The following is a 14,094-nucleotide window of genomic DNA, read 5'->3' as shown; positions in this document are numbered from 1 at the left end:
GTGTAAACACACAGTGTTTGTTTTAAAGGGGTTACAGTGTATTCACAGGGCTGTTTGGTTTAAAGGAGTAAGCATGTATACACTTAGCTATATAGTTTAGATGGGTTCCAGTGTATGCACACGGCTATCCGGATTAGATGGGTTCCAGTGTAAACACACAGTGTTTGTTTTAAAGGGGTTACAGTGTATTCACAGGGCTGTTTGGTTTAAAGGAGTAAGCGTGTATACAAATAGCTATATAGTTTTGATGGGTTCCAGTGTATGCACACAGCTATCCGGATTAGATGGGTTCCAGTGTAAACACACAGTGTTTGTTTGAAAGGGGTTACAGTGTATTCACAGGGCTGTTTGGTTTAAAGGAGTAAGCATGTATACACATAGCTATATAGTTTAGATGGGTTCCAGTGTATGCACACAGCTATCCGGATTAGATGGGTTCCAGTGTATACACACAGCTGTTAGGTTTAAAGGGTCTATATTGTATGCATAAGATTATTTGGTTTAGATTGGTTCAAGGGTATGCACATAGCTGTTGGTTTAGACAGGATACAGTGTATGCCCATGGCTGTTAGATTAAAAGTGGTTCCAGCATATGCACATGGTTGTTGAGTTTAAAGTGGTTCCACTGTATGCAAAGGATTGTTATGTTTAGACAAGCGTCAGTGTATACACGTGCTACAATAAAACATTTCCGTGTATTTACCTCATGTGGAAAGCCACTCTGCACTACACTGTTCCTGGCAATTTCACACATGTCACACGTTGATAGTTTCCATACCTGAGCTGCTATACTGTATTCTTCCATCAAGGCTTCCTGCAAATAAATATGAATAAACATACTATTTTCATGTGACTTCAGTTAGAAAACTTGTTGAGAGCAACTATGATACAGATTTCCCACATAATCAAATTACTTTTTCCATGATTCTTAGGTGTTGTTGTTCTTGGGATTAGAGTCACACCAACACAATTTAGGGCCTATGGAAACATTTCAAGCTCTTGATGGTAGAGGAAAACCCCAGGAACCTCTCCAAGCATTTCTTACGGCATAGGCAAGCACCTGGGTAGAACCAAGGACCTTCCTCAATCCAGCTGAATCAATCAAGAAGAATTCTATATCCCAAGTGAGGTTTCAAGCCCACCTCCGTGAGGGACAAGTAACCTTAACCACTTAGCCATGGAGGCCCCTTCATGTCTCTTATGAATTTTGTGCATCACACTAGTTTTTCGTCAAAGATTTTCAGAAAAACTAAAATAAGTGTAAACCATTTGCCCTTGTACGTCAAAAATGGATATAGAAGTATTTTGCACAACATGAAACCTCAAATTTCAGGCTTTACAAAAAATATGCAATTCCTCTTTATGTTATGAATGGTTTGTGATCTGTATCTGAAACAACAAAATATTGCATTAAAACTATGTTTTGAAACTCTTTGGGACAGCTGAAATCTTTTCAGACAAGAAGATTTTTTTTTCTCCCTATATAAGTCTATGTTAAATTTGGCACCCCCAAGACAGGGCCTCTTTTCACCGAAGGGGCATAATTTGAACAATTTTGGTAAATGTTTTTCCTATATAAGTCTATGTAAAATTTGTGGCCCCCGGGGCGGGGCCTCTTTTCACCCCTGGGGCACAATTTGAATAAACTTCATAGAGGACCATTAGCTTGTCACATGCCAAATATTAAGACTCTACGCCTTGCGGCTTTGGACAGGAAGATTTTTAAAGTTTTTCCTTTCGGTTGCCATGGCAACCAGTTCTGCATGGAATTCAAGATTTTTTTAGAAATTGTTGACGGCCACAGGCCGCATGACGGACATTGAGCGGTCACAAAAGCTCATCATGAGCCTTTGGCTCAGGTGAGCTAAAAATATGCAAAAATATTGATCCTCAGTAAACTAATATTCTAAAACATTTGGTTTGAGAAATAAGCAGCTAGCACTGACTAAGCATAAAATGCAAATTTTACAATGCCACATAACAACTTTTTAATACCTCTTACCTTAGTGAAATGAAACTGCAATGGATCATCCGTAGAGAGTGAGACATTGAGTCCTCTGGCAAAATATTCTGGCAGTGGATTCCTGTGGTAGTTGAGGAACAATGAGTTGTTACTCAAAGGTGACATGGCCAAACCAATCTGTGACAGGTAGTACAGGTACTGTAATACTGGAACCTGAATATAAACAGATTAAATGAACATCTGCCTATGTATTATGCTCAAAGTAACAAACAAATAAAATTACATAACTTCCTTAGCATAAGCCCATGTGATATGCTCAAAGAGACATACTACTGAAACTGAGCATTAGCCAATGTAATATGCTCAAAGTTACAATTAAAATTATACAACTTTCTGAGCATTACTCTATGTGATATGCTCAAAGTAACAAACTACTGGTATTACATAATTTTCTGAGCATCATCCTATGTGACAATACACACTAATGGAATATATAACTTCCTTAGTATAAGCTAAAGTGAAAAGCTCGGAGTAAAATCTAATGGAATTACATAATTTTCCAGACATTAGCCCATGTGATATGCTCCAAGTAACATACTACTAAAATATCTTTCAAATAATCAATCAAAATGATATGCTCAAAGTAACATATTCTTGAAATTCTGTAACTTTCTGAGCACCAAACCTTTTAATTCAATTGATGTAATACGCTATTGGATTTACATGTATGAGGATCATTTTAAAAGTCTGTGCACTAAGCTTGTATCTCCGCTTATATTTAACCAATAGGCACGATCTGTACATGTACAGAATGGCGAAACAATACTCTTATCGGGGGCACGTGCAAATAGTGACAGTTAAGGTATTTCACACGGGATATCTGAGTAAGGTATCTCGGAACCGCATTGAATATACATGAATTACGTCAAAATGGCCGTAGAAGAGCAAGGTATCTATATCAAAATCGCAAATCAAGTATCCCGCAGTTGCAAACTGTTCACAGCGCTTTAGAGATGGTAGTGAGAGTGTTTAAGATGACCCTCAAAGTGGACGCCCGAATACAGCATTTAATGAAAAAGACGTCGTTGCTGTGCAGGAGGCAGTCAAGGAAGATGCAAGATATACTGTTGAGGAGATATCTCAGATATGTGGTTTGAATTCGTCAACGGTGTTTTTCCATTTTAAAGGAAAAGCTTCGTCTCAGAAAGGTTTGCTCAAGATGGATATCACACTTGTTGACCCCAGAACAAAAGTCAGCGCGCATAAGAATAGCCAAAGAACTCGTGGACAAATATGATGGATGTGATCCAAGACAGCTAAATGAAGTGTGCACAGGTGATGAAACATAGGTGTCTTTTTCTGAACCTGAAGGAAAAGAAAATAAAGTTTGGATCGGTGAAAATGGAGGAAGGCCCCAAACTGCCAGAAGGACCAAGGGTCTGAAATGCGTTATGTACCCATTATTTTTCGATGCAGGTGGGATGGTAGCACGAGTGCCTGTGCCTGAACACACTACTGTCACAGGAAGGTTTTACGCGGATAAAGTCCTGTCTGTGGTTGTCAAGCACTACGCTGAGGCTCGCCCACGTACTGGGATGTGTGGAATCAAGCTCCTCCATGACAACGCACAGCTCACAAGTCCGTCGTGGTAATAAATTGTTTGACAACACATGGTATTGAAACTTTACCACACACTCCCTACAGTCCCAACCTGGCACCTTGTGACTTTTGGCTCAACCCCATCATTAAACAGTGCTTAAGAGGTCGCCAGTTTGAGTCCCGCCAGGAGGTCGGATTAGCCGTATTTCACTGCATCAACAGTATACCTAATTTATTTTATTTTGTTGGATTTAACGTCGCACTGACACATGATAAACTAGAAATGTGTCAATGGGACACAGATGCCCCCACTACATGACATTAGTCAGGGGCCAGAACTCCTACAATACTGAATGAATCCGGATGCGAAACCCCAGGTGCATAACTACACATGCTGACCAACATTCCTGTAAACTTTGGTGATTCTAGGTCAAATACTTTTGGGGCTATGCGCGACACAACATTAAAATGACCAATTTTTTACTAAGTCAGGGGCCATAACTCCTACATGACTGGATGAATCCGGAAGCGAAACCCCAGGTGCACAACTACACATGCTGACCAACATGCCTGTAAAGTTTTGTGACTCTAGGTCATATACTTTTGGAGCTAGGCACGACACAACATTAAAATGACCAATTTTTACAAAGTCAGGGGCCATAACTTCTACATGACTGCATGAATCCGGACGTGAAACCCTAGGTGCACAACTACACATGCTGACCAACATTCCTGTAAACTTTGGTGATTCTAGGTCAAATACTTTTGGAGCTATGCGCGACACAACATTAAAATGACCGATTTTTTACTAAGTCAGGGGCCATAACTCCTACATGTCTGGATGAATCCGGACGCGAAACCCCAGGTGCACAACTACACATGCTGACCAACATTCCTGTAAAGTTTTGTGACTCTAGGTCATACACTTTTGGAGCTAGGCACGACACAACATTAAAATGACCAATTTTTACAAAGTCAGGGGCCATAACTTCTACATGACTGAATGAATCCGGACGCGAAACCCCAGGTGCACAACTACACATGCTGACCAACATTCCTGTAAAGTTTTGTGACTCTACGTCAAATACTTTCAGAGCTACGCGCGACACAACATTTTCGGAAGGACGGACGGACGGTCGGACAGAAGGACGGACGGACAAGAGCAAATCTATATGCCCCCCCCCAAAGTGGGGGCATAAAAAAGTAGGACTACTTGAAAGCCTGCCTGTGATCATCTCTGGTTAAGTTTCTTCTTCAGGTGTGTTTTCAATTGTAAGTTTGACCTGGCCAGTTTCACAGTTAGGAATGTGTTTATTTAGGTCTTCTTTCCTGATATAAAGATGATGGCACATGGGGCATTCAAATCGAATATTGAAATGTGCTGTTCTTTTGTGCCTATGGAAGAAGCCCCTGTGCTTGTATGTTTTGTCACAGTTGATGCAAATGTACATTTTGTTTTTCTGTTGCGGCGTTGTTATGACGTTGATGTCAAGTGACATGATGTTATCATCATCATTCAAGCGTTTAAGTGATCTCGGCATTATAAGAGACACTTATATGGCATTATAGCTGTTTTTTGTACTTAATTAGCTATTTAGTACATATTCTTGTACTTTAAGATATATGGGTCTATATCAATGCTACATTAGTACTTGCATATTTACTGGTAGCAAGGGAATGAAAACATATAACATATAAGTGAAATGACTGAGTATTCCCATTCTATCCAGAAACATTGATCCCTACTGGGTGAAGAGTGTGGAGCTGGTGGATCCAAAAGAATTCTCTATTGGGTCTTATGTTCGTGCTTTTTTCTGTGTTCAGATCAGAACATATGATTTCAATTGCTCTAAGTAGTACATTAGGGAAAGTCCACTGTTTAAAAGTGATTGAACAATTAAACCAAATATGCTGAAAGTAAAGCATTACAGATAAAATACCTTTCTAAGCATCAAACCATGTGATATGTTCTCAGCAAACATGAAAGCTGCTACAAGATGGGTTACATTACCAGCTTCCCCACAATGTGGTCGCAAAACCAGTGTGTTCAATCCTCGCTCTCTGAAACAAAAAATATCACAAGGGTGACCACCATACAAAACTGACTTCACCAAAAATTAGCCATGTCACAAGGGTTACTTGTCCATGCTGGTCCCAAATGACTTAACTCATTAACACCTGCAGCCAAATCACCGCTTAATTACTGGTATCAATTTTCCTATACATTCCTGAGCCACTTATCAATTTATCTGCTTTGTACGCCTGTGGATTTTCACTGATAATCAATAATCGATAAGATCTAGGCATCCTTTGATCAAAATTAGGGACAAACATCTGTTTATAAAATATGAATAAAACTGAAATTTTCACAACTGGTACTACAATTCATGATCTAATCAATAATTTGAAATTTACTATTATTTTGATTTGCAAAATTGTTTTACACTCCAACTGAAGTATCGGTAACATGAATACGGAAAACTGCAATATTCAAGAAAGATTGGACATAGAAAAACACCCATTATTTGGTTATTTTATATTTATTCAAATATCATCTATTGCTAAACGTTAAAGCAAATGACATTATGAAAGAACAAAACTATACTTTATTTAATAAAATTAAAAATACCGAATAAAAAAGAAAGATTCTGCTGTATAATGGAATGAGAAGATAAAACAGGCATACCTACAAATAACTTTCTAATTCCGATATTTTGTGATGAGTATATTAAAACAAGAGGACCATGATGGTCCTGAATCGCTCACCTCTTCCCACATGACCCAGTTTTGAGTATGACGTCGTTTTTTCTATTATTCGACATAGTGACCTAGTTTTTGAGCTCATGTGACCCAGTTTTGAACTTGACCTAGATATTATCAAGATAAAAATTCTGACCAATTTTCATGAAGATCCATTGAAAATATGGTCTCTAGAGAGGTCACAAGGTTTTTCTGTTATTTGACCTACTGACCTGGTTTTCGAAGGTACGTGACCCTGTTTTGAACTTTACCTAGATATCATCAAGGTGAACATTCTCACTAATTTTCAGGAAGATCTCATGAAAAATATGGCCTCTAGAGAGGTCACAAGGTTTTTCTATTTTTATACCTACTGGCCTAGTTTTTGACCACACGTGACCCAGTTTTGAAATTGATCTAGATATCATCAAGGTGAACATTCAGATCAATTTTCATGAAGATCCATTGAAAAATATGGCCTCCAGAGAGGTCAAAAGATTTTTCTAATTTTAGACCTACTGACCTAGTTTTTGACCGAAGTTGACCCAGTTTCAAACTTGACCTAGATATCATCAAGATGAACACTCAGACCAACTTTCATACAGATCCCATGAAAAATATGGCCTCTAGAGAGGTCACAAGGTTTTTTTATTATTTGATCTACTGACCTATTTTTTTAAGGCACGTGACCCAGTTTCAAACTTGACCTAGATATCATCAATGTGAACATTCTGACCAATTTTCATGAAGATCCATTCAAGGGTATGGCCTCTAGAGAGGTCACAAGGTTTTTCTATTTCAAGACCTACTGACCTAGTTTTTGATCCCAGTTGACCCAGTTTCAAACTTGACCTATATATCATCAAGATAAACATTCAGACCAACTTTCATACAGATCCCATGAAAAATATGGCCTCTAGAGAGGTCACAACATTTTTTCATTATTTGACCTACTGGCAAACTTTTTAATGGCACATGACCCACTTTCAAACCTGACCTAGATATCATCAAGATGAACATTCTGACAAATTTTTATGGAGATCCATTCACAAGTATGGCCTCTAGAGAGGTCACAAGGTTTTTCTATTTTTAGACCTACTGACCTAGTTTTTGTCCACACATGACCCTGTTTCGAACTTGACCTAGATATCATCAAGATGAACATTCAGACCAACTTTCATACAGATACCATGAAAAATATGACCGTTAGAGAGGTCACAAGGTTTTTCAATTATTTGACCTACTGACCTTGTTTTTGATGGCACTTGACCCACTTTCGAACCTGAGCTAGATATCATCAAGATGAACATTCAGACCATCTGTCATACAGATCCCATGAAAAATATGGCATCTAGAGAGGTCACAAGGTTTTTCTATTACTTGACCTACTGACCTAGTTTTTGATGGCACGTGACCCACTTTCGAACTTGACCTAGATATCATCAAGGTGAACATTCTGACCAATTTTCATGAAGATCTCATGAAATATATGGCCTCTAGAGAGGTCACAAGATTTTTCTATTTTTAGACCTACTGACCTAGTTTTTGATCGCACGTGACCCACTTTCGAACTAGACCTAGATATCATCAAGATGAACATTAAGACCAACTTTCATACAGATCCCATGAAAAATATGGCCTTTAGAGAGGTCACAAGGTTTTTCTATAATTTGACCTACTGACCTAGTTTTTGAAGGCACGTGACCCAGTTTCGAACTTGACCTAGATATCATCAAGATGAACATTCTGACCAATTTTCATGATGCTCTTGTGAAATATATGGCCTCTAGAGAGGTCACAAGGTTTTTCTGTTATTTGACCTACTGACCTGGTTTTCGAAGGTACGTGACCCTGTTTTGAACTTTACCTAGATATCATCAAGGTGAACATTCTCACTAATTTTCAGGAAGATCTCATGAAAAATATGGCCTCTAGAGAGGTCACAAGGTTTTTCTATTTTTATACCTACTGGCCTAGTTTTTGACCACACGTGACCCAGTTTTGAAACTGATCTAGATATCATCAAGGTGAACATTCAGATCAATTTTCATGAAGATCCATTGAAAAATATGGCCTCCAGAGAGGTCAAAAGATTTTTCTAATTTTAGACCTACTGACCTAGTTTTTGACCGAAGTTGACCCAGTTTCAAACTTGACCTAGATATCATCAAGATGAACACTCAGACCAACTTTCATACAGATCCCATGAAAAATATGGCCTCTAGAGAGGTCACAAGGTTTTTTTATTATTTGATCTACTGACCTATTTTTTTAAGGCACGTGACCCAGTTTCAAACTTGACCTAGATATCATCAAGGTGAACATTCTGACCAATTTTCATGAAGATCCATTCAAGGGTATGGCCTCTAGAGAGGTCACAAGGTTTTTCTATTTCAAGACCTACTGACCTAGTTTTTGATCCCAGTTGACCCAGTTTCAAACTTGACCTATATATCATCAAGATAAACATTCAGACCAACTTTCATACAGATCCCATGAAAAATATGGCCTCTAGAGAGGTCACAACATTTTTTCATTATTTGACCTACTGGCAAACTTTTTAATGGCACATGACCCACTTTCAAACCTGACCTAGATATCATCAAGATGAACATTCTGACAAATTTTTATGGAGATCCATTCACAAGTATGGCCTCTAGAGAGGTCACAAGGTTTTTCTATTTTTAGACCTACTGACCTAGTTTTTGTCCACACATGACCCTGTTTCGAACTTGACCTAGATATCATCAAGATGAACATTCAGACCAACTTTCATACAGATACCATGAAAAATATGACCGTTAGAGAGGTCACAAGGTTTTTCAATTATTTGACCTACTGACCTTGTTTTTAATGGCACGTGACCCACTTTCGAACCTGAGCTAGATATCATCAAGATGAACATTCAGACCATCTGTCATACAGATCCCATGAAAAATATGGCATCTAGAGAGGTCACAAGGTTTTTCTATTACTTGACCTACTGACCTAGTTTTTGATGGCACGTGACCCACTTTCGAACTTGACCTAGATATCATCAAGGTGAACATTCTGACCAATTTTCATGAAGATCTCATGAAATATATGGCCTCTAGAGAGGTCACAAGATTTTTCTATTTTTAGACCTACTGACCTAGTTTTTGATCGCACGTGACCCACTTTCGAACTAGACCTAGATATCATCAAGATGAACATTAAGACCAACTTTCATACAGATCCCATGAAAAATATGGCCTTTAGAGAGGTCACAAGGTTTTTCTATAATTTGACCTACTGACCTAGTTTTTGAAGGCACGTGACCCAGTTTCGAACTTGACCTAGATATCATCAAGATGAACATTCTGACCAATTTTCATGATGCTCTTGTGAAATATATGGCCTCTAGAGAGGTCACAAGGTTTTTCTATTTTTAGACCTACTGACCTAGTTTTTGAGGGCACGTGACCCAGTTTCGAACTTGACCTAGATATCATCAAGATGAACATTCTGACCAACTTTCAAAAAGATCCCACAAAATATGTGACCTCTAGAGTGGTCACAAGCAAAAGTTTACGGACGCACGGACGCACTGACGCACGACGGACACTGCGCGATCACAAAAGCTCACCTAGTCACTTTGTGACAGGTGAGCTAAAAACATGCTTACATGATAAATATTTTGATTGTTTCGATCGCTTCCAGGTTTTATAAATCTTTAGAGTAAAATATTTTCATTGGTTGACTTTGACAGCAGTCCAATCGTTGGTACTCTTACAAACGTAAAATCACGCCATGCGGCATACAGTACTATCAGGCGGATAGCGCATTTATGCAATCCTTGGCATACACGCCTGTTATCTTTTGAAGGATAAATACGACATGCTGTACTCAATAAGAGTTAAAATGAACGCATAAATGCGATCTGCGTCCTTAATGAGTTAATGGATGGCAGTGTTATGAACCTTGCTTACAAATTTAACTACTGACCACCAAATGTGACACTGACCTTTAAGCTAGGGGTCTGGATGTTTTGCATGACACATTGTCAGGTTTTGAAACAAGAGGGCCATGAAGGCCCTGTATCACTCACCTGACCTATTGACCAAAAGATCGTCAAGATTAACATTCTGACCAAGATACAGACATAAATGTGGCTTCTAGATTGTTAACAAGCTTTTTTTTTTTTATTTGACCTGGTGACCTAGTTTTTGACCCCACCTGACTCAGACTGAAACATAACCTTAAGATCATTAAAATTAACATTCTGACCAAGTTTCATAAAGATATGGTCATAAATGTTGTCTCTAGAGTGTTCACTAGCTTTTCCTTTCATCTGACCTGGTGACCTAGTTCTTGACCCCATATGACCCAGATTCCAACTTGACCTAAAGATCATTAAGATTAACATTCTGACCAAGTTTCATGAAGATACAGTCATAAATTTGACCTCTAGATTGTTAACAAGCTTTACCTTTCATTTGACCTGGTGACCTAGTTTTTGACCCCACATGACCCAGATTCGAACTTGACCTAGAGGTCATCAAGACAAACATTCTGATCAATTCCCATGAGTTTCAAACTTAAAATTAGGTCTCTAGAGTATTAACACGCTTTACCTTTGATTTGACCTGGTGACCTAGTTTTTGACCCCACCTGACCCAGATTGGAACTTGAACTAAAGATCTTCAAGATTAACATTCTGATCAAGTTTCATTAAGATACAGTCATAAATGTGGCCTCTAGAGTGTTAACTAGCTTTTCCTTTGATTTGACCTGGTGACCTAGTTTTTGATCCCACATGACCCAGATTGGAACCTGACCTAAAGATCATCAAGGTTAACATTCTGACGAAGTTTCATGAAGATAGAGTCATAAATGTGGCCTCTAGAGGGTTAACAAGCTTTTCCTTTGATCTGACCTGGTGACCTTGTTTTTGACCCCACCTGACCCAGATTAAAACTTGATATTTGATCATCAAGATTAACATTCTGACCAAGTTTCATTAAGATAAGGTCATAAATTTGGCTTATAAAGTGTTAACTAGCTTTTCCTTTGATTTGACCTTGTGACCTAGTTTTTGACCCCCACCTAAACTAGATTTGAACTTGACCTAAAGATCATCAAGGTTAACATTCTGACCAAGTTGAGGACCATAAGACAATGCTACAAACCAAATATCAAAGGTCTAAGTGTTGTGGTTTCAGACAAGAAAATTTTTTAACTTTTTTTCATATATAGTCTATGTAAAACTTGGGACCCCCGGGGCGGGGCCATATTTGACCCTAGATGGATAATTTAAACAATCTTGGTAGAGGACCACTAGATGATGCTACACACCAAATATCAAAGCCCTAGGCCGTGTGGTTTTGTACAAGAAGATTTTCAAAGTTTTCCCTATATAAGTCTATATAAACCATGTGACCCCCGGGGCGGGGCCATATTTGACCCTAGGGGGATAATTTGAACAATTTTGGTAGAGGACCATTAGATGATGCTACATACCAAATATCAAAGCCCTAGGCAATGTGGTTTTGTACAAGAAGATTTTCAAAGTTTTCCCTATATAAGTCTATATAAACCATGTGACCCCGGGGCGGGGCTATATTTGACCCTAGGGGGATAATTTGAAAAATTCTGGTAGAGGACCACTAGATGATGCTACACACCAGATATCAAAGCACGAGGCCCGGTGGTTTTGGACAAGAAGATTTTTAAAGTTTTTCCTTTCGGTTGCCATGGCAACCAGAGTTCTGCATGGAATTAAATTCTTTCAAAAATTTTGAAAGGGGGCCATCCAAGGATCATCCTGTGAAGTTTGGTGTAATTCTGCCCAGTGGTTTTCAAGGAGAAGATTTTTCTAGAAAATGTTGACTGACACGACGGACGACGGACATCGAGTGGTCACAATAGCTCACCATGAGCCTTTGGCTCAGGTGAGCTTAAATTTCCTTGATGGATGACTGAGTTCCAGAATAGACAAAAGCCCTCTTGATCTTGGACCTCCAAGTGTGACCTTGACCTTTAATCTAGAGCTCTGGATGTTGTGCATGACACAATGCCTCATTATGTGTTATAAAGTACGAAGTAATATTAGAATCACTTGATCAGTAACAAATTATGGACTAGACATGAAAGTGCAGGACAGATGGATGATAAAGCACAATCCCAAAGTCCAAAAACTGGTTTTCAAGCAGTAGAGGACTAATAATCCTTAAAATTAGTGTAAAGCTGTATTTCATATTTAACAAGATAACTTTAATTCCGAAAATGCTTCATTTGTATTTCAAGATGACTTTCCAGGTTTAATGGTGGCTGACAAGATACATACCGTACTTCAGACATGAGCCCCTGGTAAAGAATTTGCTTTCTGGTATGGATTAAATCCATTAAGGAGAAGGGCAAGTGACTGGCAGTTGACATACTTAATTCATAAATGGGTCTTTATTTTACAAGATCTAGACATACACTTTATATCATTTTAAAAGTCTCCAAAGGTGGCAGCAGGACCATTTTTTCATCTTTTTAAGTACATTTTTAATGTTAATTTTAAGGCCAATATAATTATGCATTTTTCTCAAGGTAAAAATTCAGCAAAATCACAGTTTTGATAAAAAAAATTTGAAAAGAAACACTGCATTTATGTTAACTAAGTTATAGCGAGTTTTATAACCAATCCATTAACAAATAAAGTCAATGATATTTTTCAATTCTGGAGTCAAAACGATGGAAATTTGCTATGGAACGTATCCCGTCACAACAGTTTTTGACTGTGAATTCAATACTTTTTTGAAAACTTAAAACATTCCTATCCCAACTTTCAGAGCTCCCTAAAATAATGTATAATATCAATGGTATTGTCTTACGTTCAAAGAGTAATCTGGGAAGAACCTTATTATAGAAAGGGTAAATAATGCATCTTCAAATGCAGAAAGCACCATTTCAGCAATGCACTCAAGAAAACCAGCACCCTTTGTACCATGTTTCAACATCTAACCACAAACCAATTCCCAGCACAAAAAAATCACGTATATTGAAACAATATATTTAGTGTTCTCTCACCTTCTGAAATGGTTAAGGACCACGAGATTTGCATACATGAAGTAGATATAATAACTGTATGGTGGGTTCTCAACTTGTGTCCATTTATCTGGCATTGGGGTGTCAAAATCAAACCTGATATGTTCAGTCTTTGACTCATCATCAACCGAGTCCAATCCGGTCACCTGAGAAAATTGGTATAATAATAGGCAACACAAGTTATTTGTTGTCATTAATCCCATTTTTAAAATTATTTCTTCTGTGTCATTAATAATTCTGTTTGATTCATAAACATTAACACTGTTTCTGTTTTAAAAATTTCTTCCTTAACTTCACAACCTGATTAATAACAGATACTAACTTGATCCTAAAACAAGACAGTTTCACACTTTGAACTGATAGATAAAGCTGTCCTTACACATGTGCTGTACCTGACCCATGTACTAATAAATCTGAAGCATTCTTCTTCCATATTAAATTTTGTTCATGTATTGTTTTGCACATACAAGAGCTTTTCTTATCCTGTATCAATAGTACAGAAATTACAAAATTAAAAAACACTGGAGATATTGGGGAAACTTACATGTTGTAAGAAGGCATGTAGCTCTGGGTGAGATTTGGGATCATTCGTGACCTCAAACAAGGGCAAGAAGATATTCTCCAGTAGGTCCTGAAAGTTGTTCACCAGTTTGTTTGTCCTGTAGACATCACTAGAAACAAAGAAATATGCCTTATACACGAACCTGCTTCAGCAGTCACCTGTATTAAACAGCCAC

The 14,094-nt window shown here is 38.1% G+C and overlaps 1 protein-coding gene across 1 annotated transcript in view; it reads right to left on the bottom strand.

The window, feature by feature from the left end:
• Positions 1 to 14,094, bottom strand: part of LOC123559535 (AMP deaminase 2-like) — a 130,537-nt gene that overhangs the window by 14,245 nt on the left and 102,198 nt on the right. The window contains 5 exon segments of the mRNA XM_053552600.1: positions 704 to 814; positions 2,003 to 2,176; positions 5,503 to 5,623; positions 13,340 to 13,503; positions 13,902 to 14,028. Of these exon segments, the coding sequence (XP_053408575.1) occupies positions 704 to 814; positions 2,003 to 2,176; positions 5,503 to 5,623; positions 13,340 to 13,503; positions 13,902 to 14,028 (697 nt within the window).

Source organism: Mercenaria mercenaria, chromosome 10 (assembly GCF_021730395.1).
Source record: "Mercenaria mercenaria strain notata chromosome 10, MADL_Memer_1, whole genome shotgun sequence".
Lineage (NCBI taxonomy): Eukaryota > Metazoa > Mollusca > Bivalvia > Venerida > Veneridae > Mercenaria > Mercenaria mercenaria.
This window is presented reverse-complemented; position numbering and strand designations above follow the sequence as displayed.